Source organism: Melanotaenia boesemani, chromosome 8, assembly GCF_017639745.1.
Source record: "Melanotaenia boesemani isolate fMelBoe1 chromosome 8, fMelBoe1.pri, whole genome shotgun sequence".
NCBI classification, from domain to species: domain Eukaryota; kingdom Metazoa; phylum Chordata; class Actinopteri; order Atheriniformes; family Melanotaeniidae; genus Melanotaenia; species Melanotaenia boesemani.
Window position 1 is genome coordinate 37,151,947 of NC_055689.1, and position 25,467 is coordinate 37,177,413.

General features: G+C 49.5%; 1 protein-coding gene across 1 annotated transcript; it reads right to left on the reverse strand.

The window, feature by feature from the left end:
- Nucleotides 1-422: 422 nt before the first annotated feature.
- LOC121645020 (zinc finger and SCAN domain-containing protein 2-like) lies at nt 423-25,341 on the reverse strand. Its single transcript, XM_041993292.1, has 4 exons — nt 24,855-25,341; nt 16,355-17,789; nt 5,234-5,340; nt 423-2,758 (listed from the first exon to the last, which is right to left on the reverse strand). Exons 1-4 carry the CDS (start codon nt 25,012-25,014, stop codon nt 1,416-1,418), a joined length of 3,045 nt encoding a protein of 1,014 aa, XP_041849226.1. The 5' UTR covers nt 25,015-25,341; the 3' UTR covers nt 423-1,415.
- Nucleotides 25,342-25,467: the final 126 nt, after the last annotated feature.

Sequence of the window (25,467 nt, forward strand, 5' to 3'; positions counted from 1 at the left end):
GCCTCATCTGGTTCCTATGGGTGTGGAGGAACCGCAGGTCTACTCTGACCTCCTGATTCTCACCATATCTCAGAGGGAGGGGTCCAGACACCCTGAGGAGGAAACTTGTTTATTTGTAATCTCGTGACCATAGGTGAGGGTAGGAACGGAGATCGACCGGTAAATTCAGAGCTTCTCCTTCAGCTCAGCTCCTTCTTCACCATGACAGACCGATGCAGAGTCCGCATCACTGCAGACGCCGCACCGATCCGCCTGTCCATCTCCCTCCATCATTCCCTCACTCCCGAATAAGACCCCGACATACTGGAACTCCTCTACACTGCAAAATATTAAATGACAGAACAAGAAACTTGTAGTAAATATGCAAAGGACCAAGTTCAGCTAAGAAAATGGAGATAAAGTCAATAAGCAAAATCAGTAAAAACAGTCAAACCACGTTTATTCAAGACAAACAATACAGTACATGAAGTAAAAAAGAGAAAACTTTAGATGTACACGGCTTTAACATGCGCATAAAGGATAACAAACATATTCAAATATTCAATCTTTGCTTCCATTATTGTTCCAGTTTGTAAAAATAGTGAAATAATATATGTGACAGCTGCACAGTTTTAGGGAAAACACATTAACTGTGCTCAGCTTGGTGGAAAAAATCCGATAATAAAAGAAAAACCATGCAGCTACCGATGTGCAAAGAAAACCAGGAAAATATCAAGTATGAGAGGGACTGGTCCCAACTGGTCAGCAAGTTTTCAAGAACCAGAATCACTACGTTCATAGAAATATTACTGACTCACCACTCTCAGGGGTCACGTGAGGCGTCCCTCAAGGTTCTGTACTCGGTCCATTCGTTTTCTACACGAATCCATGCGTTACGTACTCAAATGTGTAAAATACATACTATCTGCTGACGACACAACTGTGTTCGGTGGAGGAGAAAATCTGGAACAACTCTTAAGAGCTGTGGAGAAAGAACTGGAAAAATCCCAAAAATGGTTTGAAATGATTGATTTCTCCCTGAATCCATGTCAAGATTAAGACAAACTACATTCTGTACTGTACTACATACATTACAACTAAAACATCTAAAAACTTTCTGCTGCTCTGCTGCTCGCCTATTTGTCCTTATATCACCGATGGGGTGGAGATCTGAGGGAACACTTATAAACAACTAAATCAACATTTAATCACAAAAACAAGCCAACAGAATTCAAGGTAAAGCAAAATATTCAGATTTAACAAAGCCACCATTAATTCTATTTATGACACTGAAATTCAGCGAATTAAGACTTTAAAATCTTCTTAATTCTGCCCAAGATAAATCTGGAAATGACCTGATCCCCGTCCCCGACTGAAGGGCAGCAGCTGCTTCTCTAAGATCATTTTCTTTTTCACGACTTCTTCACGTGATGCGACTAATTTCCCGCTGTTGTCTCACATGAACCCCCCACCTGGCCTTTGTGGCTCGCCATGTGCTTTCTCAAACATGATGAGTTGCTATATTTTTTGCCACATGTCTGACAGGAGTACGGCTTCTCCCCCGTGTGAATCCTCATGTGGCACGACAAATCCCAGCTTTGCCTGAAATGTTTCCCACAAGTCTGGCATGAGTAAGGCTTCTCGCCCGTGTGGATAGTTAAATGCCTCTTTACTGCTGATAAGTAGGAAAACTTCTTCCCACAGGTCTGGCAGGAGAAGGCCTTCTCGCCTGTGTGGACTGGTGAGTGCTTTTTCAGTGCCGACAGGCCGGTGAAGCCTTTTCCGCATGTTCTACAAATATATGGCTTCTCACCGGTGTGAATTCTCATGTGACACAACAAATGGCCACTTTGCTTGAAACTCTTCCCACAGGTTTTGCACACATACTGTTTCTCACCTGTGTGAATGGTTGAATGTCGCTTCAGTGCCGTTAAGTCAGGGAATCCTTTCCCACAGGTATCACAGGAGTACGCCTTCTCGCCAGAATGAACCGTCGTGTGCCTCTTCAGTACTGATAAGTGAGCAAAGCTTTTCCCGCATGTCGTACAGGTGTATGGTTTCTCACCTGTGTGCGTTCTCGTGTGGACGTTCAGACCATGCCTGTGAGTGAAACGCTTCCCGCATGTTTTGCAGGAATACGGCTTTTCCCCCGTGTGGACTCGTTCATGATACTTTTTCTGGGAAATAACATAAAATCTTCTCCCACATGTTTTGCAAGCATGCGGCTTTACACCCGTATGGATCCTCATGTGGCACAAAAAATTACTTCTACGATTAAAACTCCTCCCACAGGTTTTGCAGGAATAAGGCTTTTCCCCTGTGTGAGTTCTTTCGTGACATTTCATTAATGACATCAAATAAAACTTCTTCCCACACGTTCTGCAAGCGTGGGGCTTGAAACCTGCGTCGTTCGAACTCCTCATCATCACTGCATCACTGAAGGATTTTGCAAAAGCGTCAAATTTGATCGGCTTTTCCCGACTGTAGGTATGATAATCAGGACAGACGTCTGCATTTTGTGCTGGGTTATGCTCAGGATTTCCGCGACTGTTTCCATCCTGCTGCTCATCGTCTGGTTCGCCGTGGTCCGTTTCCTCTGCAGTAACAGTCACCGCAAATACATCCTTCTCCTGCTGCAGCACCGTCTGCTCCAGCTTCTGACTGATGGGAAATTCCTCCTGTTCCTCTTTGACCTGTGGAAGTCCTGGTTCCTCTTGGTCACATGACTGGTGGTCCAAACGAAGATCCTCCTCCTTGTAGCCCTGTGGTTGTGGAAGTTCTGAAAGGATAATGGGACAAGAAAAAGGGATAAATGTGATGTCCATTATTACAGAACACATCATTAGATCTAATGTGTGTGGAAGGCTTATTGCTAATGAATACCGGGGTCTTATCAGATGTAAAAAGTACTTTAACAAAGCTTCAACCATTTCCTCACATTTTACAAAAATGCCCAAAAGAAGTGTCCACCTGGATCTAACTATCTCCTTATGTCTTATTTCACACAATAAAATAATCCCAAATTCATTTTAAAACAACAGATCTTCTAATAAACAGGTTTTAAAAAGGACTCCATGGCAGCCTGGGATGCTGCATGTGAGGACTCTGCAACCACCTCAGCAGTGAAATCAGTGTGAGAAAACACAACTTTGGCTTGGTCTGCATTTTATTATGTAAAGCACTTTGCGCTACTTATATATGAAAAGTTTGTTTAATCGTTGAGCAACTTTTAAAATTTTTAATTGCGATTAATCAAATTAATCGAAGCAGAGACCCAATCCTGAGGCCACCGAACCGGATCCCCTCAACACTTCGGCTGCACCTAGAAATTCTGTCCATAAAGATTATGAACAGAATCAGTGACAAAAGGCAGCCTTGGCAGAGTCCAACCTGGACTTTCTTCATATATATTTATAAAACCACATATTTATGAGAAAGAAGGATGAAATGTTCAGGATTTACTAACTAAAAGGTAAAAAGTCAGCAGGATGAATTTAAAGCTGTGAAGCTGCTTCCTTCTAAACACAGAAGGAACAATATGTGATGAATATCAGCATCAGGTGAACAGACAGAAAGCAGGATGAGAATCTCACAGCTTCTAGATGGTGAGGAGAGAGAAATATTCACAACATGCACAATAACTTCCATCCATGCAGCTTCACTGCTTCATTATCCAGATTTCTGGATATAAATTCTCTAAACTTTCATTCTTAGCTTGACTGTTTAGCTTCACCTCTGCACCTGCAGCCTCCGCTACTGGGAGTTAAGGGTTAACATCTGGTTTCCAGGTGTAGCGTCAGGTCTGTAGATGTAACTATAAACATGTGTGGTATCCACAGAAAGTCCAGAATCTCAGCTACCAGCTCAGTAAAACCATTTCTGTCACCAACAAACACAGTTAAGACAACAATAGTTAAAAGACCAGGTACAAGAAGTCTGAAAAGTAGAATTTTCAGATAGAAATCAGAAGTTTTCAGATAGAAATAAAAGCCGGTGTATTTTAAATAATTCAGTTCCAGTATTTGCAGACCCAGTAAAACCTTGTTGTTTACAGCGGATCTGGTCCCAGTTTAACGTCATCATGGTATTTTTAGTGAGTCTGGGGTCCAGTTTAACGTCACTGTGGCAAAGTAAAAGTTTATGGAAACTGTTCAGCAAACGTCTCGTTCTTCTTCTGACACATCGAGTAGAGCCAGTCCGGTGGAGTTAACTTTATAACAACAAGCTAACGTTCATGCTGCTGTGGCTCTGAGCTCATTGCTAATGTAGATGCTAACATTAGCTTCATATTGCAGTGACAAACTTCTCCATGTGTGTTTTAGGGTGGAGGATGGTGGGTCCAGAGTCCTGTGTTTTCTGAGGATCCATCCTGGACTCTGCACATAGACAGCCAGGGGAAGAAGATAGGGCAGTGACACCTGAGGAAGTTCAGAGTCTCTCTGAGGATCTTCTACACTGGAGTGGTGGAGAGAGTTCTGATAACACCACCCAGTGGTTCAGGACCAGGACTGGTTGGGACCAGTGGGCCCTGCAGAGGGTGCTGAGGTCAGCAGAGCGTACCATGGTACCACCCTCCCCCCCTTCCATCTTCATGAGGAGACCAGCAGCCAGAGGAACAGGATCATGGAGACCCTCTCCATCCTAACAACGGTGTGGTGGAGAGGCGGCGCTCTGGCCGCCGTCTAAGGCTCATGAAGGTGAACCCAGAGAGACTCAGGAGGAGCTTCTTCCCTCCGGCTGGAGGAGCTGGGAACTCGACCCTGTAGCGGCCCTGGCCAGCGTCCGACGTTCTGCTGGAAACACCGTCATTTCCTCCCTTTAACAAGCTTCATATCTGCTCCATCCACACTGGAAATATTCTGTATACATGTAGTCAGCCTGTAGCAGCACATCGCTGCACGGTGGCGCATTAGATTTATATTTATTATCTTTTTAGTTTATGACCGTGTTGGTTTTTACTAACGGTGGATGGCTGTGCGCTGCCTCAGATGCATGTACGACTTCGTGCATGTGACAAATAAACAACTTTAAACTTGTTTTCAGAATGAAATCTGAACGTTTTTAGAAACATTTCCAGGATCGACCTCTCCTACAATTAAAGGACTGGGATAATCTGGAATTCTGAATTATTCCCATCTGTCCCTACTATACTTTCTTAATTATTTTAAGCAAAAACCTGATCCTGAAGGTCAGTCTGGAGGAGCTGATCCGGACCCTCCATCATGGGCATTCAGACCATCCGAGAGCTTCATACCTGCTGTGTGGGAGCTTCCCTGTGGTTTCCAGGTGATATCCAGCAGTCTGCGCTGACGATCGATCTCTTCTTCGTACTGGACGATGTTTTTTTCAAACTCTGTGAATATTTCTTCCGCCATCAAAACGCCGCTTCCCGCCATCAAAACGCCGTTTCCCCGCCATCAAAACGCCGTTTCCCGCTGTGAAAACACCGTTTTCCCGCCATCAAAACGCCGTTTCCCGCCGTGAAAACACCGTTTTCCCGCCATCAAAACGCCGTTTCCCGCCATCAAAACGCCGTTTCCCCGCCATCAAAACGCCGTTTCACCGCCATCAAAACGCCGTTTCCCCGCCATCAAAACGCCGTTTCACCGCCATCAAAACGCCGTTTCCCGCCATCAAAACGCCGTTCCCTGCAGTGAAAACGCCGCTTCCCCGCCATCAAAACGCCGTTTCCCCACCATCAACACGCCGTTTCACCGCCATCAAAACGCCGTTTCCCGCCATCAAAACGCCGCTTCCCCGCCATCAAAACGCCGTTTCCCCGCCATCAAAACGCCGTTTCCCGCTGTGAAAATACCGTTTTCCCGCCATCAAAACGCCGTTTCCCCGCCATCAAAACGCCGTTTCCCGCTGTGAAAACGCCGTTTTCCCGCCATCAAAACGCCGTTTCCCCGCCATCAAAACGCCGTTTCCCGCTGTGAAAACACCGTTTCCCGCCATCAAAACGCCGCTTCCCCGCCATCAAAACGCCGCTTCCCGCCATCAAAACGCCGTTTCCCCGCCATCAAAACGCCGTTTCCCGCTGTGAAAACACCGTTTTCCCGCCATCAAAACGCCGTTTCCCCGCCATCAAAACGCCGTTTCCCGCTGTGAAAACACCGTTTCCCGCCATCAAAACGCCGTTCCCTGCAGTGAAAACGCCGTTTCCCCGCCATCAAAACGCCGTTTCCCGCTGTGAAAACACCGTTTCCCGCCATCAAAACGCCGTTCCCTGCAGTGAAAACGCCGCTTCCCCGCCATCAAAACGCCGTTTCCCCCCCATCAAAACGCCGTTTCACCGCCATCAAAACGCCGTTTCCCGCCATCAAAACGCCGCTTCCCCGCCATCAAAACGCCGCTTCCCGCCATCAAAACGCCGTTTCCCCGCCATCAAAACGCCGTTTCCCGCTGTGAAAACACCGTTTTCCCGCCATCAAAACGCCGTTTCCCCGCCATCAAAACGCCGTTTCCCGCTGTGAAAACGCCGTTTTCCCGCCATCAAAACGCCGTTTCCCCGCCAGCAAAACGCCGTTTCCCGCTGTGAAAACACCGTTTCCCGCCATCAAAACGCCGCTTCCCGCCATCAAAACGCCGTTTCCCGCTGTGAAAACACCGTTTTCCCGCCATCAAAACGCCGTTTCCCCGCCATCAAAACGCCGTTTCCCGCTGTGAAAACACCGTTTCCCGCCATCAAAACGCCGTTCCCTGCAGTGAAAACGCCGTTTCCCCGCCATCAAAACGCCGTTTCCCGCTGTGAAAACACCGTTTCCCGCCATCAAAACGCCGTTTCCCCACCATCAAAACGCCGTTTCACCGCCATCAAAACGCCGTTTCCCGCCATCAAAACGCCGCTTCCCCGCCATCAAAACGCCGCTTCCCGCCATCAAAACGCCGTTTCCCCGCCATCAAAACGCCGTTTCCCGCTGTGAAAACACCGTTTTCCCGCCATCAAAACGCCGTTTCCCCGCCATCAAAACGCCGTTTCCCGCTGTGAAAACGCCGTTTTCCCGCCATCAAAACGCCGTTTCCCCGCCATCAAAACGCCGTTTCCCGCTGTGAAAACACCGTTTCCCGCCATCAAAACGCCGCTTCCCCGCCATCAAAACGCCGCTTCCCGCCATCAAAACGCCGTTTCCCCGCCATCAAAACGCCGTTTCCCGCTGTGAAAACACCGTTTTCCCGCCATCAAAACGCCGTTTCCCCGCCATCAAAACGCCGTTTCCCGCTGTGAAAACACCGTTTCCCGCCATCAAAACGCCGTTCCCTGCAGTGAAAACGCCGTTTCCCCGCCATCAAAACGCCGTTTCCCGCTGTGAAAACACCGTTTCCCGCCATCAAAACGCCGTTCCCTGCAGTGAAAACGCCGCTTCCCCGCCATCAAAACGCCGTTTCCCCACCATCAAAACGCCGTTTCACCGCCATCAAAACGCCGTTTCCCGCCATCAAAACGCCGCTTCCCCGCCATCAAAACGCCGCTTCCCGCCATCAAAACGCCGTTTCCCCGCCATCAAAACGCCGTTTCCCGCTGTGAAAACACCGTTTTCCCGCCATCAAAACGCCGTTTCCCCGCCATCAAAACGCCGTTTCCCGCTGTGAAAACGCCGTTTTCCCGCCATCAAAACGCCGTTTCCCCGCCATCAAAACGCCGTTTCCCGCTGTGAAAACACCGTTTCCCGCCATCAAAACGCCGTACCCTGCAGTGAAAACGCCGTTTCCCTGCCATCAAAACACCGTTTCCCGCCGTGAAAACGCCGTTTCCCCACCATCAAAACGCCGCTTCCCCGCCATCAAAACACCGTTTCCCGCCGTGAAAACACCGTTTTCCCGCCATCAAAACGCCGTTTCCCGCCATCAAAACGCCGTTTCCCGCCATCAAAACGCCGTTTCCCGCCATCAAAACACCGTTTCCCCGCCATCAAAACGCCGTTTCCCGCTGTGAAAACACCGTTTCCCGCCATCAAAACGCCGTTCCCTGCAGTGAAAACTCCGTTTCCCCGCCATCAAAACGCCGTTTCCCGCTGTGAAAACACCGTTTCCCGCCATCAAAACGCCGTTCCCTGCAGTGAAAACGCCGCTTCCCCGCCATCAAAACGCCGTTTCCCCACCATCAAAACACTGTTTCCCGCCGTGAAAACGCCGTTTCCCCACCATCAAAACGCCGCTTCCCCGCCATCAAAACGCCGTTCCCTGCAGTGAAAACGCCGCTTCCCCGCCATCAAAACGCCGTTTCCCCACCATCAAAACGCCGTTTCACCGCCATCAAAACGCCGTTTCCCGCCATCAAAACGCCGTTTCCCCGCCATCAAAACGCCGCTTCCCGCCATCAAAACGCCGTTTCCCCGCCATCAAAACGCCGTTTCCCGCTGTGAAAACACCGTTTTCCCGCCATCAAAACGCCGTTTCCCCGCCATCAAAACGCCGTTTCCCGCTGTGAAAACGCCGTTTTCCCGCCATCAAAACGCCGTTTCCCCGCCATCAAAACGCCGTTTCCCGCTGTGAAAACACCGTTTCCCGCCATCAAAACGCCGTTCCCTGCAGTGAAAACGCCGTTTCCCTGCCATCAAAACACCGTTTCCCGCCGTGAAAACGCCGTTTCCCCACCATCAAAACGCCGCTTCCCCGCCATCAAAACACCGTTTCCCGCCGTGAAAACACCGTTTTCCCGCAATCAAAACGCCGTTTCCCGCCATCAAAACACCGTTTCCCGCCATCAAAACGCCGTTCCCTGCAGTGAAAACGCCGTTTCCCTGCCATCAAAACACCGTTTCCCGCCATCAAAACGCCGCTTCCCGCCATCAAAACGCCGTTTCCCCGCCATCAAAACGCCGTTTCCCGCTGTGAAAACACCGTTTTCCCGCCATCAAAACGCCGTTTCCCCGCCATCAAAACGCCGTTTCCCGCCGTGAAAACACCGTTTTCCCGCCATCAAAACGCCGTTTCCCGCCATCAAAACGCCGTTTCCCCGCCATCAAAACGCCGTTTCACCGCCATCAAAACGCCGTTTCCCCGCCATCAAAACGCCGTTTCCCCGCCATCAAAACGCCGTTTCCCGCTGTGAAAACGCCGTTTTCCCGCCATCAAAACGCCGTTTCCCCGCCATCAAAACGCCGTTTCCCGCTGTGAAAACACCGTTTCCCGCCATCAAAACGCCGCTTCCCCGCCATCAAAACGCCGCTTCCCGCCATCAAAACGCCGTTTCCCCGCCATCAAAACGCCGTTTCCCGCTGTGAAAACACCGTTTTCCCGCCATCAAAACGCCGTTTCCCCGCCATCAAAACGCCGTTTCCCGCTGTGAAAACACCGTTTCCCGCCATCAAAACGCCGTTCCCTGCAGTGAAAACGCCGTTTCCCCGCCATCAAAACGCCGTTTCCCGCTGTGAAAACACCGTTTCCCGCCATCAAAACGCCGTTCCCTGCAGTGAAAACGCCGCTTCCCCGCCATCAAAACGCCGTTTCCCCACCATCAAAACGCCGTTTCACCGCCATCAAAACGCCGCTTCCCCGCCATCAAAACGCCGCTTCCCGCCATCAAAACGCCGTTTCCCCGCCATCAAAACGCCGTTTCCCGCTGTGAAAACACCGTTTTCCCGCCATCAAAACGCCGTTTCCCCGCCATCAAAACGCCGTTTCCCGCTGTGAAAACGCCGTTTTCCCGCCATCAAAACGCCGTTTCCCCGCCATCAAAACGCCGTTTCCCGCTGTGAAAACACCGTTTCCCGCCATCAAAACGCCGTTCCCTGCAGTGAAAACGCCGTTTCCCGGCCATCAAAACACCGTTTCCCGCCGTGAAAACGCCGTTTCCCCACCATCAAAACGCCGCTTCCCCGCCATCAAAACACCGTTTCCCGCCGTGAAAACACCGTTTTCCCGCCATCAAAACGCCGTTTCCCCGCCATCAAAACGCCGTTTCCCGCCATCAAAACGCCGTTTCCCGCCATCAAAACACCGTTTCCCCGCCATCAAAACGCCGTTTCCCGCTGTGAAAACACCGTTTCCCGCCATCAAAACGCCGTTCCCTGCAGTGAAAACGCCGTTTCCCCGCCATCAAAACGCCGTTTCCCGCTGTGAAAACACCGTTTCCCGCCATCAAAACGCCGTTCCCTGCAGTGAAAACGCCGCTTCCCCGCCATCAAAACGCCGTTTCCCCACCATCAAAACACTGTTTCCCGCCGTGAAAACGCCGTTTCCCCACCATCAAAACGCCGCTTCCCCGCCATCAAAACGCCGTTCCCTGCAGTGAAAACGCCGCTTCCCCGCCATCAAAACGCCGTTTCCCCACCATCAAAACGCCGTTTCACCGCCATCAAAACGCCGTTCCCCGCCATCAAAACGCCGCTTCCCCGCCATCAAAACGCCGCTTCCCGCCATCAAAACGCCGTTTCCCCGCCATCAAAACGCCGTTTCCCGCTGTGAAAACACCGTTTTCCCGCCATCAAAACGCCGTTTCCCCGCCATCAAAACGCCGTTTCCCGCTGTGAAAACGCCGTTTTCCCGCCATCAAAACGCCGTTTCCCCGCCATCAAAACGCCGTTTCCCGCTGTGAAAACACCGTTTTCCGCCATCAAAACGCCGTTCCCTGCAGTGAAAACGCCGTTTCCCTGCCATCAAAACACCGTTTCCCGCCGTGAAAACGCCGTTTCCCCACCATCAAAACGCCGCTTCCCCGCCATCAAAACACCGTTTCCCGCCGTGAAAACACCGTTTTCCCGCCATCAAAACGCCGTTTCCCGCCATCAAAACGCCGTTTCCCGCCATCAAAACGCCGCTTCCCCGCCATCAAAACGCCGTTTCCCGCCATCAAAACACCGTTTCCCCGCCATCAAAACGCCGTTTCCCGCTGTGAAAACACCGTTTCCCGCCATCAAAACGCCGTTCCCTGCAGTGAAAACGCCGTTTCCCCGCCATCAAAACGCCGTTTCCCGCTGTGAAAACACCGTTTCCCGCCATCAAAACGCCGTTCCCTGCAGTGAAAACGCCGCTTCCCCGCCATCAAAACGCCGTTTCCCCACCATCAAAACACTGTTTCCCGCCGTGAAAACGCCGTTTCCCCACCATCAAAACGCCGCTTCCCCGCCATCAAAACACCGTTTCCCGCCGTGAAAACACCGTTTTCCCGCCATCAAAACGCCGTTTCCCCGCCATCAAAACACCGTTTCCCGCCGTGAAAACACCGTTTTCCCGCCATCAAAACGCCGCTTCCCGCCATCAAAACGCCGTTTCCCCGCCATCAAAACGCCGTTTCCCGCTGTGAAAACACCGTTTTCCCGCCATCAAAACGCCGTTTCCCCGCCATCAAAACGCCGTTTCCCGCTGTGAAAACACCGTTTCCCGCCATCAAAACGCCGTTCCCTGCAGTGAAAACGCCGTTTCCCCGCCATCAAAACGCCGTTCCCTGCAGTGAAAACGCCGTTTCCCTGCCATCAAAACACCGTTTCCCGCCGTGAAAACGCCGTTTCCCCACCATCAAAACGCCGCTTCCCCGCCATCAAAACACCGTTTCCCGCCGTGAAAACACCGTTTTCCCGCCATCAAAACGCCGTTTCCCGCCATCAAAACGCCGTTTCCCGCCATCAAAACGCCGCTTCCCCGCCATCAAAACGCCGTTTCCCGCCATCAAAACACCGTTTCCCGCCATCAAAACGCCGTTCCCTGCAGTGAAAACGCCGTTTCCCTGCCATCAAAACACCGTTTCCCGCCATCAAAACGCCGCTTCCCGCCATCAAAACGCCGTTTCCCCGCCATCAAAACGCCGTTTCCCGCTGTGAAAACACCGTTTTCCCGCCATCAAAACGCCGTTTCCCCGCCATCAAAACGCCGTTTCCCGCCGTGAAAACACCGTTTTCCCGCCATCAAAACGCCGTTTCCCGCCATCAAAACGCCATTTCCCCGCCATCAAAACGCCGTTTCACCGCCATCAAAACGCCGTTTCCCCGCCATCAAAACGCCGTTTCACCGCCATCAAAACGCCGTTTCCCGCCATCAAAACGCCGTTCCCTGCAGTGAAAACGCCGCTTCCCCGCCATCAAAACGCCGTTTCCCCACCATCAAAACGCCGTTTCACCGCCATCAAAACGCCGTTTCCCGCCATCAAAACGCCGTTTCCCCGCCATCAAAACGCCGCTTCCCGCCATCAAAACGCCGTTTCCCCGCCATCAAAACGCCGTTTCCCGCTGTGAAAATACCGTTTTCCCGCCATCAAAACGCCGTTTCCCCGCCATCAAAACGCCGTTTCCCGCTGTGAAAACGCCGTTTTCCCGCCATCAAAACGCCGTTTCCCCGCCATCAAAACGCCGTTTCCCGCTGTGAAAACACCGTTTCCCGCCATCAAAACGCCGCTTCCCCGCCATCAAAACGCCGCTTCCCGCCATCAAAACGCCGTTTCCCCGCCATCAAAACGCCGTTTCCCGCTGTGAAAACACCGTTTTCCCGCCATCAAAACGCCGTTTCCCCGCCATCAAAACGCCGTTTCCCGCTGTGAAAACACCGTTTCCCGCCATCAAAACGCCGTTCCCTGCAGTGAAAACGCCGTTTCCCCGCCATCAAAACGCCGTTTCCCGCTGTGAAAACACCGTTTCCCGCCATCAAAACGCCGTTCCCTGCAGTGAAAACGCCGCTTCCCCGCCATCAAAACGCCGTTTCCCCACCATCAAAACGCCGTTTCACCGCCATCAAAACGCCGTTTCCCGCCATCAAAACGCCGCTTCCCCGCCATCAAAACGCCGCTTCCCGCCATCAAAACGCCGTTTCCCCGCCATCAAAACGCCGTTTCCCGCTGTGAAAACACCGTTTTCCCGCCATCAAAACGCCGTTTCCCCGCCATCAAAACGCCGTTTCCCGCTGTGAAAACGCCGTTTTCCCGCCATCAAAACGCCGTTTCCCCGCCATCAAAACGCCGTTTCCCGCTGTGAAAACACCGTTTCCCGCCATCAAAACGCCGCTTCCCGCCATCAAAACGCCGTTTCCCCGCCATCAAAACGCCGTTTCCCGCTGTGAAAACACCGTTTTCCCGCCATCAAAACGCCGTTTCCCCGCCATCAAAACGCCGTTTCCCGCTGTGAAAACACCGTTTCCCGCCATCAAAACGCCGTTCCCTGCAGTGAAAACGCCGTTTCCCCGCCATCAAAACGCTGTTTCCCGCTGTGAAAACACCGTTTCCCGCCATCAAAACGCCGTTTCCCCACCATCAAAACGCCGTTTCACCGCCATCAAAACGCCGTTTCCCGCCATCAAAACGCCGCTTCCCCGCCATCAAAACGCCGCTTCCCGCCATCAAAACGCCGTTTCCCCGCCATCAAAACGCCGTTTCCCGCTGTGAAAACACCGTTTTCCCGCCATCAAAACGCCGTTTCCCCGCCATCAAAACGCCGTTTCCCGCTGTGAAAACGCCGTTTTCCCGCCATCAAAACGCCGTTTCCCCGCCATCAAAACGCCGTTTCCCGCTGTGAAAACACCGTTTCCCGCCATCAAAACGCCGCTTCCCCGCCATCAAAACGCCGCTTCCCGCCATCAAAACGTCGTTTCCCCGCCATCAAAACGCCGTTTCCCGCTGTGAAAACACCGTTTTCCCGCCATCAAAACGCCGTTTCCCCGCCATCAAAACGCCGTTTCCCGCTGTGAAAACACCGTTTCCCGCTGTGAAAACACCGTTTCCCGCCATCAAAACGCCGTTCCCTGCAGTGAAAACGCCGTTTCCCCGCCATCAAAACGCCGTTTCCCGCTGTGAAAACACCGTTTCCCGCCATCAAAACGCCGTTCCCTGCAGTGAAAACGCCGCTTCCCCGCCATCAAAACGCCGTTTCCCCACCATCAAAACGCCGTTTCCCCGCCATCAAAACGCCGTTTCCCGCCATCAAAACGCCGCTTCCCCGCCATCAAAACGCCGCTTCCCGCCATCAAAACGCCGTTTCCCCGCCATCAAAACGCCGTTTCCCGCTGTGAAAACACCGTTTTCCCGCCATCAAAACGCCGTTTCCCCGCCATCAAAACGCCGTTTCCCGCTGTGAAAACGCCGTTTTCCCGCCATCAAAACGCCGTTTCCCCGCCATCAAAACGCCGTTTCCCGCTGTGAAAACACCGTTTCCCGCCATCAAAACGCCGTTCCCTGCAGTGAAAACGCCGTTTCCCTGCCATCAAAACACCGTTTCCCGCCGTGAAAACGCCGTTTCCCCACCATCAAAACGCCGCTTCCCCGCCATCAAAACACCGTTTCCCGCCGTGAAAACACCGTTTTCCCGCCATCAAAACGCCGTTTCCCGCCATCAAAACGCCGCTTCCCCGCCATCAAAACGCCGTTTCCCCGCCATCAAAACGCCGTTTCCCGCTGTGAAAACACCGTTTCCCGCCATCAAAACGCCGTTCCCTGCAGTGAAAACGCCGTTTCCCCGCCATCAAAACGCCGTTTCCCGCTGTGAAAACACCGTTTCCCGCCATCAAAACGCCGTTCCCTGCAGTGAAAACGCCGCTTCCCCGCCATCAAAACGCCGTTTCCCCACCATCAAAACACTGTTTCCCGCCGTGAAAACGCCGTTTCCCCACCATCAAAACGCCGCTTCCCCGCCATCAAAACACCGTTTCCCGCCGTGAAAACACCGTTTTCCCGCCATCAAAACGCCGTTTCCCCACCATCAAAACGCCGTTTCCCCGCCATCAAAACGGCGCTTCCCGCCATCAAAACGCCGCTTCCCCGCCATCAAAACGCCGTTTTCCCGCCATCAAAACGCCGTTTCCCCGCCATCAAAACGCCGTTCCCCGCCGTGAAAGGCGTTTTCGCTGTAACTCTCGCCAACGAAGCCCTGTGCTCCTGGAAGAAGGCTCGTTTCCCAGCTCGCCAAGTCGTCTTCTTTCTGGCAGCATTTCAGCAAACTGGATTCCAGCTTCTCTGCAGACAGTCGAGCTTTTATTTTCCCTCCAGACGTCCTGGTTCAGCCATCTTGGATCCCTCCGTAAAGGACGTGTCATTCTCTTTTTCGTTTTTTTATCAAAGGAAACAAACTGCTCTGAATATTTTTCTAACCAAGCTTGAACAATAACGATAAATAAACACAACGTATGAATCGGTAGAAGAGGATTTCTTATTATGTGTACTATACCTGGAATGACACCCAGAGCGCTTTACATCACACACACATTCACACACTGACGGTGGAAGCTGTCAAGCTAGGCGCTAACACGACCCACCAAAGACATGAACTCGACTCGGCCGAGGATCGAACCGGCAACCCTCAAGCTACAAGATGACCGCTCTGCCCCCTGAGCCACGTATGTGTGCATGAATCAGCAGTTCTTCATGAGTTTGGTTTTAAGACAAAATGAATTGTTAAATACAGAATAGAAACGCTGATAAAGACTTTTCTGAATCCCTTTTTTACTTTTTAGGCCAGTTTATGTGAAATTTAACTAGAATAAATAATAAATGACATACTGCTCATTACTGGAGAAAAAGTCACGTCCTCATGTACAAAAATATGGTTTTAAATCTGTTTATTTATCTAAATATTTGTCTAATAAAACATTTGTTTGTCCAAATGAAATAAAAGATGAGCTTGTCTATTCAAGCAGAATTTTCTGGAACATCCAGGGTTAAACAAGCCTGGAAAAGAAGGATCTGCCAGGAATAGCCGGATCTCTCCGGAGCTACATTCTCTTCAACCGGGACGAACTTCTCCACTCACCTTATACTCGGATGCTTTTTATAGCTGATCCAAGACATCTGACGTGGTTACCCGAATACTCTAAACAGCTTCTGAAAAGTATTTAATCTGAAGTACTGACAGTGTTTCTGTGGCCGAGAGGAAACTGGGAACGCCGGGAGAGGAAAAGGGCTGGAAGATGACAACCTCATTAGCTTGGTGAGTAAATTTGCCTCTTTTGGACCAACCGACGGATCATTTTAGGCTCCGTAACAATCATTGATCAGCATCTGAAAGCTTTTTATTGAAAGTTCTCCTCAACCAAACGTTCCGGAGCTTCAAACATAAACTGCTGGACTGTATCTCAGACCCTGAAAACCATCTAGAAACAACATGAAGTGTCATCTTCATCATCTGGAGCACACCAACGGACCAGCTGTTTCCTGTTTACCTTTCCCCGCCAACAGAGGCTGGACATGGCGGGAGAAACCCATCGGATCAGGTCTGCAGGTGAAAGACTTCACCGGCCTTTTCTCGTCCAATCAGCATCACCCGATTAAAGCATCAACACTGAAACCAGCAGCAGCACAAATGAGAGTCGGTACCGATTGGGTCCAGCATCAGGTCTGATGTCAGGCTGGATGTCCAGGCTGGATGCTGGACCACATCACGCTGCAGCTTGATGATGTCACAGATTTGAGCGGATTTCCACCAGAAAGTCTGAGCTGAGGTGTTCTTGCGTGGATCACTTCTTCCCCGCGGAGGTTGGACCGGAATGCGTCCTCGTGTGGACCAGTAAATGTCCGCGCTGGCCGAAACACTTCCCGCATGCTGGACATGAAAACGGCGTCTCACCGGTGTGAGTCCTCATGTGCCGGACCAAATCCCCCCTCTGGAGGCACTCTTTCCCACACACCTCACAGGAATACTGCTGGAAGCCTGGGTGCAGTTTCAGACATCCACTTTCACTGAAACACGTCCCACAAAGCTCACGCAGGTTCCCGTCGCGGCCCAATGCCGCCTGGTCCTGGAAGGTTTTTCCACACATGCTGCACAGACGCTGCTTCTCACCTGTGTGCGTCCTCCGGTGGACGACCAGCTGACTACTGTACCTGAAGCTCCTCCCACACGTTTCACATGAATACGGCGTCTCACCGGTGTGGGTCCTCGTGTGGCACACCAGAGAATAATGTCGTCTGAAGCTCTTACCACATGTTTCACAGAAATACTGCCTTTCGTCGGTGTGAGTTCTCATGTGGGCGATCAAATGGCCGCAGTCGATGAAGCCCTGGCCGCATATTTCACACGGATACGGCCTCTCCCCGCTGTGGGTTCTCATGTGGACGGTCAGGTGGCTGCTGTAGCAGAAGCCCCTCCCACATGTCGTGCAGGAGTACGGCTTCTCGCCCGTGTGCGTCCTCGTGTGGCAGAGCAGAGAATAGTTGCGTCTAAAGCTTTTCCCGCAGGTTTGGCAGGAAAAGCGCCTCTCGTCCGTGTGCGTCCTCGTGTGCACAGACAGGTAGCTGCTGTGGGTAAAGCTTCTCCCGCACGCCATGCAGGCGTACGGCTTCTCACCTGTGTGGATTCGGTAGTGGCTCTTCAGCTGCGACTCATACCTGAAGGTCTTTTCACAAACATCACACCTTCTAGACTTTTCCCCGCTGCCAGCGCTGCGCCGACTCTCTGACATGCGGCCGCCCTCCACAGCGCCGTTGGCTGGTCCTGAGTCCACAAGCTTCCCTCCTTCCTGATCCTGGCTTTCAACTGCAGCTGAATCTGGAGAGAGAACCGGGTCTCGTTCTGGTTCTGGTTCACTGGGACCACTTTCCTTTTGATTAAAAGTTGCCACAGAAGTCTCATCCTCCTGTTTCAGTTCGAGGGGACCTCCTGATTCTGGACAGATGAAGAGGTCCATCTGCTCCTCTTTCATCTGCAGGGGTTCTGGTTTTTCCTGGTCCAGGGGTTCTGGTTCCTCCTGGTTCAGGGGTTCTGGTTCTTCCTGGTCAAGGGGTTCTGGTTCCTCCTGGTTCAGGGGTTCTGGTTCTTCCTGGTCAAGGGGTTCTGGTTCCTCCTGGTTCAGGGGTTCTGGTTCTTCCTGGTCAAGGGGTTCTGGTTCCTCCTGGTTCAGGGGTTCTGGTTCCTCCTGGTCTTCCCCCTCCTTATAGACATCTTGCTGCTGGAGGTCTGGAGGAAAAGGGAGAAGGTGGTGAAAGAAAAATATTAGTAACGTGATCATAGAAACAAACACAGAATACTGTTAGAAGGTACACACGTGTGTGTGTGTGTGTGTGTGTGTGTGTGTGTTTGTGTGTGTTGCTATATTGAAAGAAGCAAAAATACTTTGTGGTCAGATTCACTGTCGAGGAAGCTGTAAAAGAAAAAAAAGACTGACTTCTGGGAAATAAAACTTAATTCGTTATAATCTAGTTTAGATGGAGCGAGAGGTTCTGATGGAATTCCAGTTATGGCTGAAACAAAACTACGAGCTGGGAAACTGTAAAAAGTCCTCTCTGGTGGATAATGCTGGTTAATGACGTCACTTCTGCTGATCTGTGACGCTGTAGTGACGTTAGGAGAGAAGGCCTGTGGTCTGGACGACGTCACAGCTGAACATGAACGTGTTCGGCGCCCTCTGGTGGCGAGGAGCTGGTTTTCCTTCGTGGAGCGTTGCCTGGCTGTGTCATCAAAGGTAAAGCTGGGAAGCTGAGCTCTGAACTGCAGCCCTGGCCGGTGGTACGTCCAGAGTCGGGATGGAGATCTACCGAACTGACCGGAGAGGAAAGTCCTGTCGGGTTTTAGGTGAAAGCAGGGCACCGATTTATTTAGTTTGCTTTAAAGGAAATTTTAGATAATTAATGGGAAAAACTCCACAATGTTCACATGCTTCTTTGATCATGTTAACCATGAAAAATGATTTTTAAAACTGACTAAAAGTAGAGTCCCTGGGCTTTTAATTAGAATCTTGGTCTACTCTCAGTAGAGTGAGACGGGGGAGTGTGACTCCCGATTCCTTTCCATGTGTCCACTGGTGTTCGCCCGGGTGGAATCTCCTTTTCTTTCTTATATATATATGGATGGCTTGTCTTTGACTCTAAATGATTTGATTTCTTTCTTTATTTCGAGCCGCAGGAATTGTAAAACAATATATTGTACATTGAAAATAAATATATTGTACATAAAAAGAGAAAAGAAAAAGAAAAAAAATAATAATTATATGGTACAATATTATATATCTATAATACCCGCAATGGGTAGAGAAAACAAAACAAAGGAAATACTCAGTCAGATGTACATACAGAAGTATTAGTGTAGCTCGAAAAGGAGACTTATTTAATCTCACCCCCTCCTACATCGGCTCTATTTACAGGCGTCGGCACTCATGCAAAATCTTTCGACTACAAACAGTTAAAATCGTTTGTGAGGAAAATACTTTATAATTAATCATCTTTAGGTGCATCTTGCTGTAATATTTTGTACTTATATGACTTTTTAACAGTGTGGTACAAGCCTGTACCTGTTCATCCAGCTCGTTCCAAAGATCAACTTTAAGCTGGTTCACACGCACTGTTTTTTAAATTCATGTCTCCTCTCAAGTTATACTTCAAATCTTTATTACTAAACCTTTTTTGTATATTTAGAGGTAAGAGATTGTACTTGGCTTTATATATTATTTGTATTTCGCTAAAGCTTCGATCTTTAGTACTCGGGATATAAGCAGCAGTGGCTTCGTGGGTCCCTACAGCATTGTGTTTATTCAAAGAGCCTTTTGTTGGAGAATTTCAAGTTTATTTAGTTTTGTCTTATAAGTATTGGCCCCAAACTTCAATACAGCTGCAGATATGTGGCAGAAGAAGAGTAGACAATATGTAGAGTTTCGTAATTCAATATTTACCTGGATCTGCCCATTATGGAAATTTTACTTTTATAACTGGTAATTTGAGGATTCCAGTTTAGTTTGTGAATAACTCCAAGAAAACTGTGTTTATATACACATTCAATAGTTTGATTTTGGATTTCCATTTTAATCTGTACGTCACCGCTTCGGTTACCAAATACCATTAATTTTGTTTTTTTTAATGACAATTTTTATTTATTTAACTTCTTATCAAACATTTTTTAAATTGGTTCATTTCCATCGTCATCTCGGCCAGTAACAGCTGTACATCCTTCCCAGAACCACCGTCTGTAAAAAGTACCATCTGAAGTTTATTTGAAATATAAATCATTTATAGTAGAAACAGAACTGGTCCCAACACGGACCCTGCGGGACGCCGCAGCTGCGTTTTAATGCTGATTTGTACTCACCTGTATGAGCTCATTGTTAGATGTTAAGCACTGTACAGGAATATATAATAATATTAAAATAACTGTTTAAGCGTCCGTACTGAGGCGACACACACCGATGTTTGTTTGTTTCTGGCTGGAAACTCTGCTGGTGAAAAGGGGAGATGTTGTATAATTTCATGTATTATGCTTTTAATTAAATTCATATCTAGACTGTTACAGATTCTTTGCTTTGAAATGGTCTTATCTCGTTTTCCTCTTCCGGGCTGAGGAAGAACGAGTGTAACGGGATGTTTCGGGGGACAGCGGTTTGTTCTTGGGAAGAACGAGTGTAACGGGATGTTTCGGGAGACAGCGGTTTGTTCTTGGGAAGAACGAGTGTAACGGGATGTTTCGGGAGACAGCGGTTTGTTCTTGGGAAGAACGAGTGTAACGGGATGTTTCGGGGGACAGCGGTTTGTTCTTGGGAAGAACGAGTGTAACGGGATGTTTCGGGGGACAGCGGTTTGTTCTTGGGAAGAACGAGTGTAACGGGATGTTTCGGGGGACAGCGGTTTGTTCTTGGGAAGAACGAGTGTAACGGGATGTTTCGGGGGACAGCGGTTTGTTCTTGGGAAGAACGAGTGTAACGGGATGTTTCGGGAGACAGCGGTTTGTTCTTGGGAAGAACGAGTGTAACGGGATGTTTCGGGGGACAGCGGTTTGTTCTTGGGAAGAACGAGTGTAACGGGATGTTTCGGGGGACAGCGGTTTGTTCTTGGGAAGAACGAGTGTAACGGGATGTTTCGGGAGACAGCGGTTTGTTCTTGGGAAGAACGAGTGTAACGGGAAGTTTGGGGAGACAGCGGTTTGTTCTTGGGAAGAACGAGTGTAACGGGAAGTTTGGGGGGACAGCGGTTTGTTCTTGGGAAGAACGAGTGTAACGGGATGTTTCGGGGGACAGCGGTTTGTTCTTGGGAAGAACGAGTGTAACGGGATGTTTCGGGGGACAGCGGTTTGTTCTTGGGAAGAACGAGTGTAACGGGATGTTTCGGGAGACAGCGGTTTGTTCTTGGGAAGAACGAGTGTAACGGGATGTTTCGGGGGACAGCGGTTTGTTCTTGGGAAGAACGAGTGTAACGGGATGTTTCGGGGGACAGCGGTTTGTTCTTGGGAAGAACGAGTGTAACGGGATGTTTCGGGGGACAGCGGTTTGTTCTTGGGAAGAACGAGTGTAACGGGATGTTTCGGGAGACAGCGGTTTGTTCTTGGGAAGAACGAGTGTAACGGGATGTTTCGGGGGACAGCGGTTTGTTCTTGGGAAGAACGAGTGTAACGGGATGTTTCGGGGGACAGCGGTTTGTTCTTGGGAAGAACGAGTGTAACGGGATGTTTCGGGAGACAGCGGTTTGTTCTTGGGAAGAACGAGTGTAACGGGAAGTTTCGGGAGACAGCGGTTTGTTCTTGGGAAGAACGAGTGTAACGGGATGTTTCGGGGGACAGCGGTTTGTTCTTGGGAAGAACGAGTGTAACGGGATGTTTCGGGGAACAGCGGTTTGTTCTTGGGAAGAACGAGTGTAACGGGATGTTTCGGGGGACAGCGGTTTGTTCTTGGGAAGAACGAGTGTAACGGGATGTTTCGGGGGACAGCGGTTTGTTCTTGGGAAGAACGAGTGTAACGGGATGTTTCGGGGGACAGCGGTTTGTTCGTGGGAAGAACGAGTGTAACGGGATGTTTCGGGAGACAGCGGTTTGTTCTTGGGAAGAACGAGTGTAACGGGATGTTTCGGGGGACAGCGGTTTGTTCTTGGGAAGAACGAGTGTAACGGGATGTTTCGGGGGACAGCGGTTTGTTCTTGGGAAGAACGAGTGTAACGGGATGTTTCGGGGGACAGCGAGTTGTTCTTGGGAAGAACGAGTGTAACGGGATGTTTCGGGGGACAGCGGTTTGTTCTTGGGAAGAACGAGTGTAACGGGATGTTTTGGGGGACAGCGGTTTGTTCTTGGGAAGAACGAGTGTAACGGGATGTTTCGGGGGACAGCGGTTTGTTCTTGGGAAGAACGAGTGTAACGGGATGTTTCGGGGGACAGCGGTTTGTTCTTGGGAAGAACGAGTGTAACGGGATGTTTCGGGAGACAGCGGTTTGTTCTTGGGAAGAACGAGTGTAACGGGATGTTTCGGGGGACAGCGGTTTGTTCTTGGGAAGAACGAGTGTAACGGGATGTTTCGGGGGACAGCGGTTTGTTCTTGGGAAGAACGAGTGTAACGGGATGTTTCGGGGGACAGCGGTTTGTTCTTGGGAAGAACGAGTGTAACGGGATGTTTCGGGAGACAGCGGTTTGTTCTTGGGAAGAACGAGTGTAACGGGATGTTTCGGGAGACAGCGGTTTGTTCTTGGGAAGAACGAGTGTAACGGGATGTTTCGGGGGACAGCGGTTTGTTCTTGGGAAGAACGAGTGTAACGGGATGTTTCGGGGGACAGCGGTTTGTTCTTGGGAAGAACGAGTGTAACGGGATGTTTCGGGGGACAGCGGTTTGTTCTTGGGAAGAACGAGTGTAACGGGATGTTTCGGGGGACAGCGGTTTGTTCTTGGGAAGAACGAGTGTAACGGGATGTTTCGGGGGACAGCGGTTTGTTCTTGGGAAGAACGAGTGTAACGGGATGTTTCGGGGGACAGCGGTTTGTTCTTGGGAAGAACGAGTGTAACGGGATGTTTCGGGGGACAGCGGTTTGTTCTTGGGAAGAACGAGTGTAACGGGATGTTTCGGGGGACAGCGGTTTGTTCTTGGGAAGAACGAGTGTAACGGGATGTTTCGGGAGACAGCGGTTTGTTCTTGGGAAGAACGAGTGTAACGGGATGTTTCGGGGGACAGCGGTTTGTTCTTGGGAAGAACGAGTGTAACGGGATGTTTCGGGGGACAGCGGTTTGTTCTTGGGTGGAAAAACTAGCAGCAAGTTCGGTCCAACATTTACAAACTGATTATTGAACTCATTGACCACATCTTGCTTACTGACTATTTTGTTGTTGTTATGGATGAAATAATCTGATTTATTTCTAATTATTTTGTTCAGCACCGTCCAAAACCCTTCGTGTTATTCTGGCTGTTTTCCAGCGAGGTTCTATAAATGTCTTTTTTGCGTAGTTCTTTTATTTTTATATTTTTTATATTTACTTTCAGATTCAACCGATTTGTTTCTAATAAATTTTTCATAAGTACGTTTTTCTCTTTTCAGGCATTAACTGGGCCTTTAGCCAGCCATGGACCAGGATTGTTTTACTTCGACAGGACAATGCAAATCAAAATGAGTTTTAAACACAGACAGAAATTTATTTTAAGCCGAGTTCACGTTATTTTCATTTGTTTCCCAGTTTGGGTTTAATAAACTTTGCTTGAAAGGACAAACTGAATCATTTGTAATTATTCTTCTATAATTACTTTAGGCTGGATTTTACTTTAAGTATGACAAATCCTGGCAAATGGTCATATTATTGGTCACTGATATTATTTGTTTGTTTTGTTTTTTTATTTTTAAATGAATTTACTGTTTCTATTCTCGCTGGTATTTGTCCAGTTGGCTCAGGTCTTTAACACTCTGGCTTCTTCTGGTGCCGCTCAGCTTAATAAAACCACTTAAACGTGGAACGTTTCCTGTTTTGCTTGTTTTGCTATGTCAGCATTTTTTGGTTAGATGGTCATTCATGTAGATGTTGGTCCCTTTTTTCTTTCCCTGTTTCATCACCAGAGCATTTGTTTTCTGCTCACAAGTCTCATAATTATAACTTTTGGTTTACTATTTTCTGAGGGAGAGGTGCCATGTCTGCATGTCTTTGCTGTCCACAGGGATCCCTTTACTTCCCAAGAATGAAATTACTTGCAGTTCAGTCGATTCCATGTCCGGTGGAGTTGGTAGTACCAGCGGGGAGACTCGGCGTACGTCCGGGGCTTAATATCCAGGCCGGTAATGATGTCTTCCATCCTTGAATATTGTTCCAAATCAGCTATTCGATCTTCCAGAGCTGCAATCTTCTTTTCTCCTGCAGCAGCTGTTTCACCAAATCCAGGATTGTTGTCGGCTGTTTTGACATGTTTGCAAGTCCTCCAACATAAAATCTAAAGATTTTTTTATATCTTTAAGCTCCTCAGTTTAAATGCAGGTGATACAGGTTGTAGGGTCGGTGACTCACTAATCAGTCACCTTGTGTACGCAGGTGACTGGGTCATTGGTGGCCATGCAGTGCTGGTCTCCAGCAGCTCCTCAGAATGTGGCCTGTGGAGCTGACTGAAGACAGGTGAAGCAGAGAGACAGGCGGTCCACCTTCCCAGACGTCTACCTGCCTGATGATCAGCAGGCAGCGACAGAAGCTACACGCCAAGCGAACATGCTGTGGCAGAAGCTCAGAATGTGCTCTGCACCTGTGAATGTGGCTCTTTGGAGCGTCCCGCTTCGTTTACATCCAACCTGCGGTGTCCATATAAACAAGGCAGCAAAGAAAACTCACGTGACCTGAGGCTGCAGCTGAGAGAAAGCCGAGTTTGTGGCGTCAGGGTGTCTACCTGCTGGATAGATCCAGGTGTGAAATGACCCAACGCTGCTCTGTTAACGCTGCTCTGCCAGGTTTCCTCCCAGACTGGAGAAAAGCGTCTGCTAATAGAAAAATCGATACCATCTGATCGGCTCTGCCTTCATGGCTTCCCTCAGTAACCCTGCGTCTCTTCTCCAGATGAAGTCAAATATAGTCTGATTCAGCAATGACAGCAGAGGGCTGCTTATTACTCTGGATAAAATCTGTTTGGTGGTGAGAATAAAAACAGTCTTGACTTTTATTCCTTCCAGTTTCCCGGCTGATCGTGATGAACTTGTTTCTTTAGACTTAACAGGAAAACTCGTTTTCTGGGACTCCTGTTATTTTCTGGTATTATATAAACTTCATTTTACCTGTTGTTTCTGTCTCGTGACCGTCACCATCACAGGTGTTTCATACCTGCGGTGTGTTTCCAGCTGAGGTCCGGAGGTCTGCCGTGATGCTCGCGCTCCTGCTCGCGCTGGACTTGGATACGTTTCCTGTTTTTTATCCCAGTAAATCCCAGTTTTGAAACATGACCATCACTTCTAAACTTTCTCAGGCGCAGATCTGAAAACATTTTTCTTGTTATCAAATATTCAGCTGAGATGCGCCGACACAGCCGAAGCTAACGCTGCTAAACAGGCTACTTCCGCCGGATGTCACGCAGTCACGTTCCGGCCGGAGACGTCTGCTCGCCATTAGTTCCGCTTTGCCAAACATTTTACATTTCTGTTGCTAAAGGAAACAGAAATGAACGAAAACTTCACATTCCTGCTGAGTTTCTGGTTTCTAACCAACAACTTCCTGCGGAACAAATCACGTATTGATCCAGACAACAAATTCTGAACAGAAACCGACAGCGTGGAGGATTATTTAATCAGCTGCTGACATTAACAAAAGAAAAAAACTTTAGGTTATTTTTTAGTCAGAGAAACTAAATGAAATGCTGATAGAAATTTAAGTCTTTCTAGCTGCTGTTAGAGCAGCCAAAGGCGAAAACATTGAGACATTTTAAAAATGCACTATATAT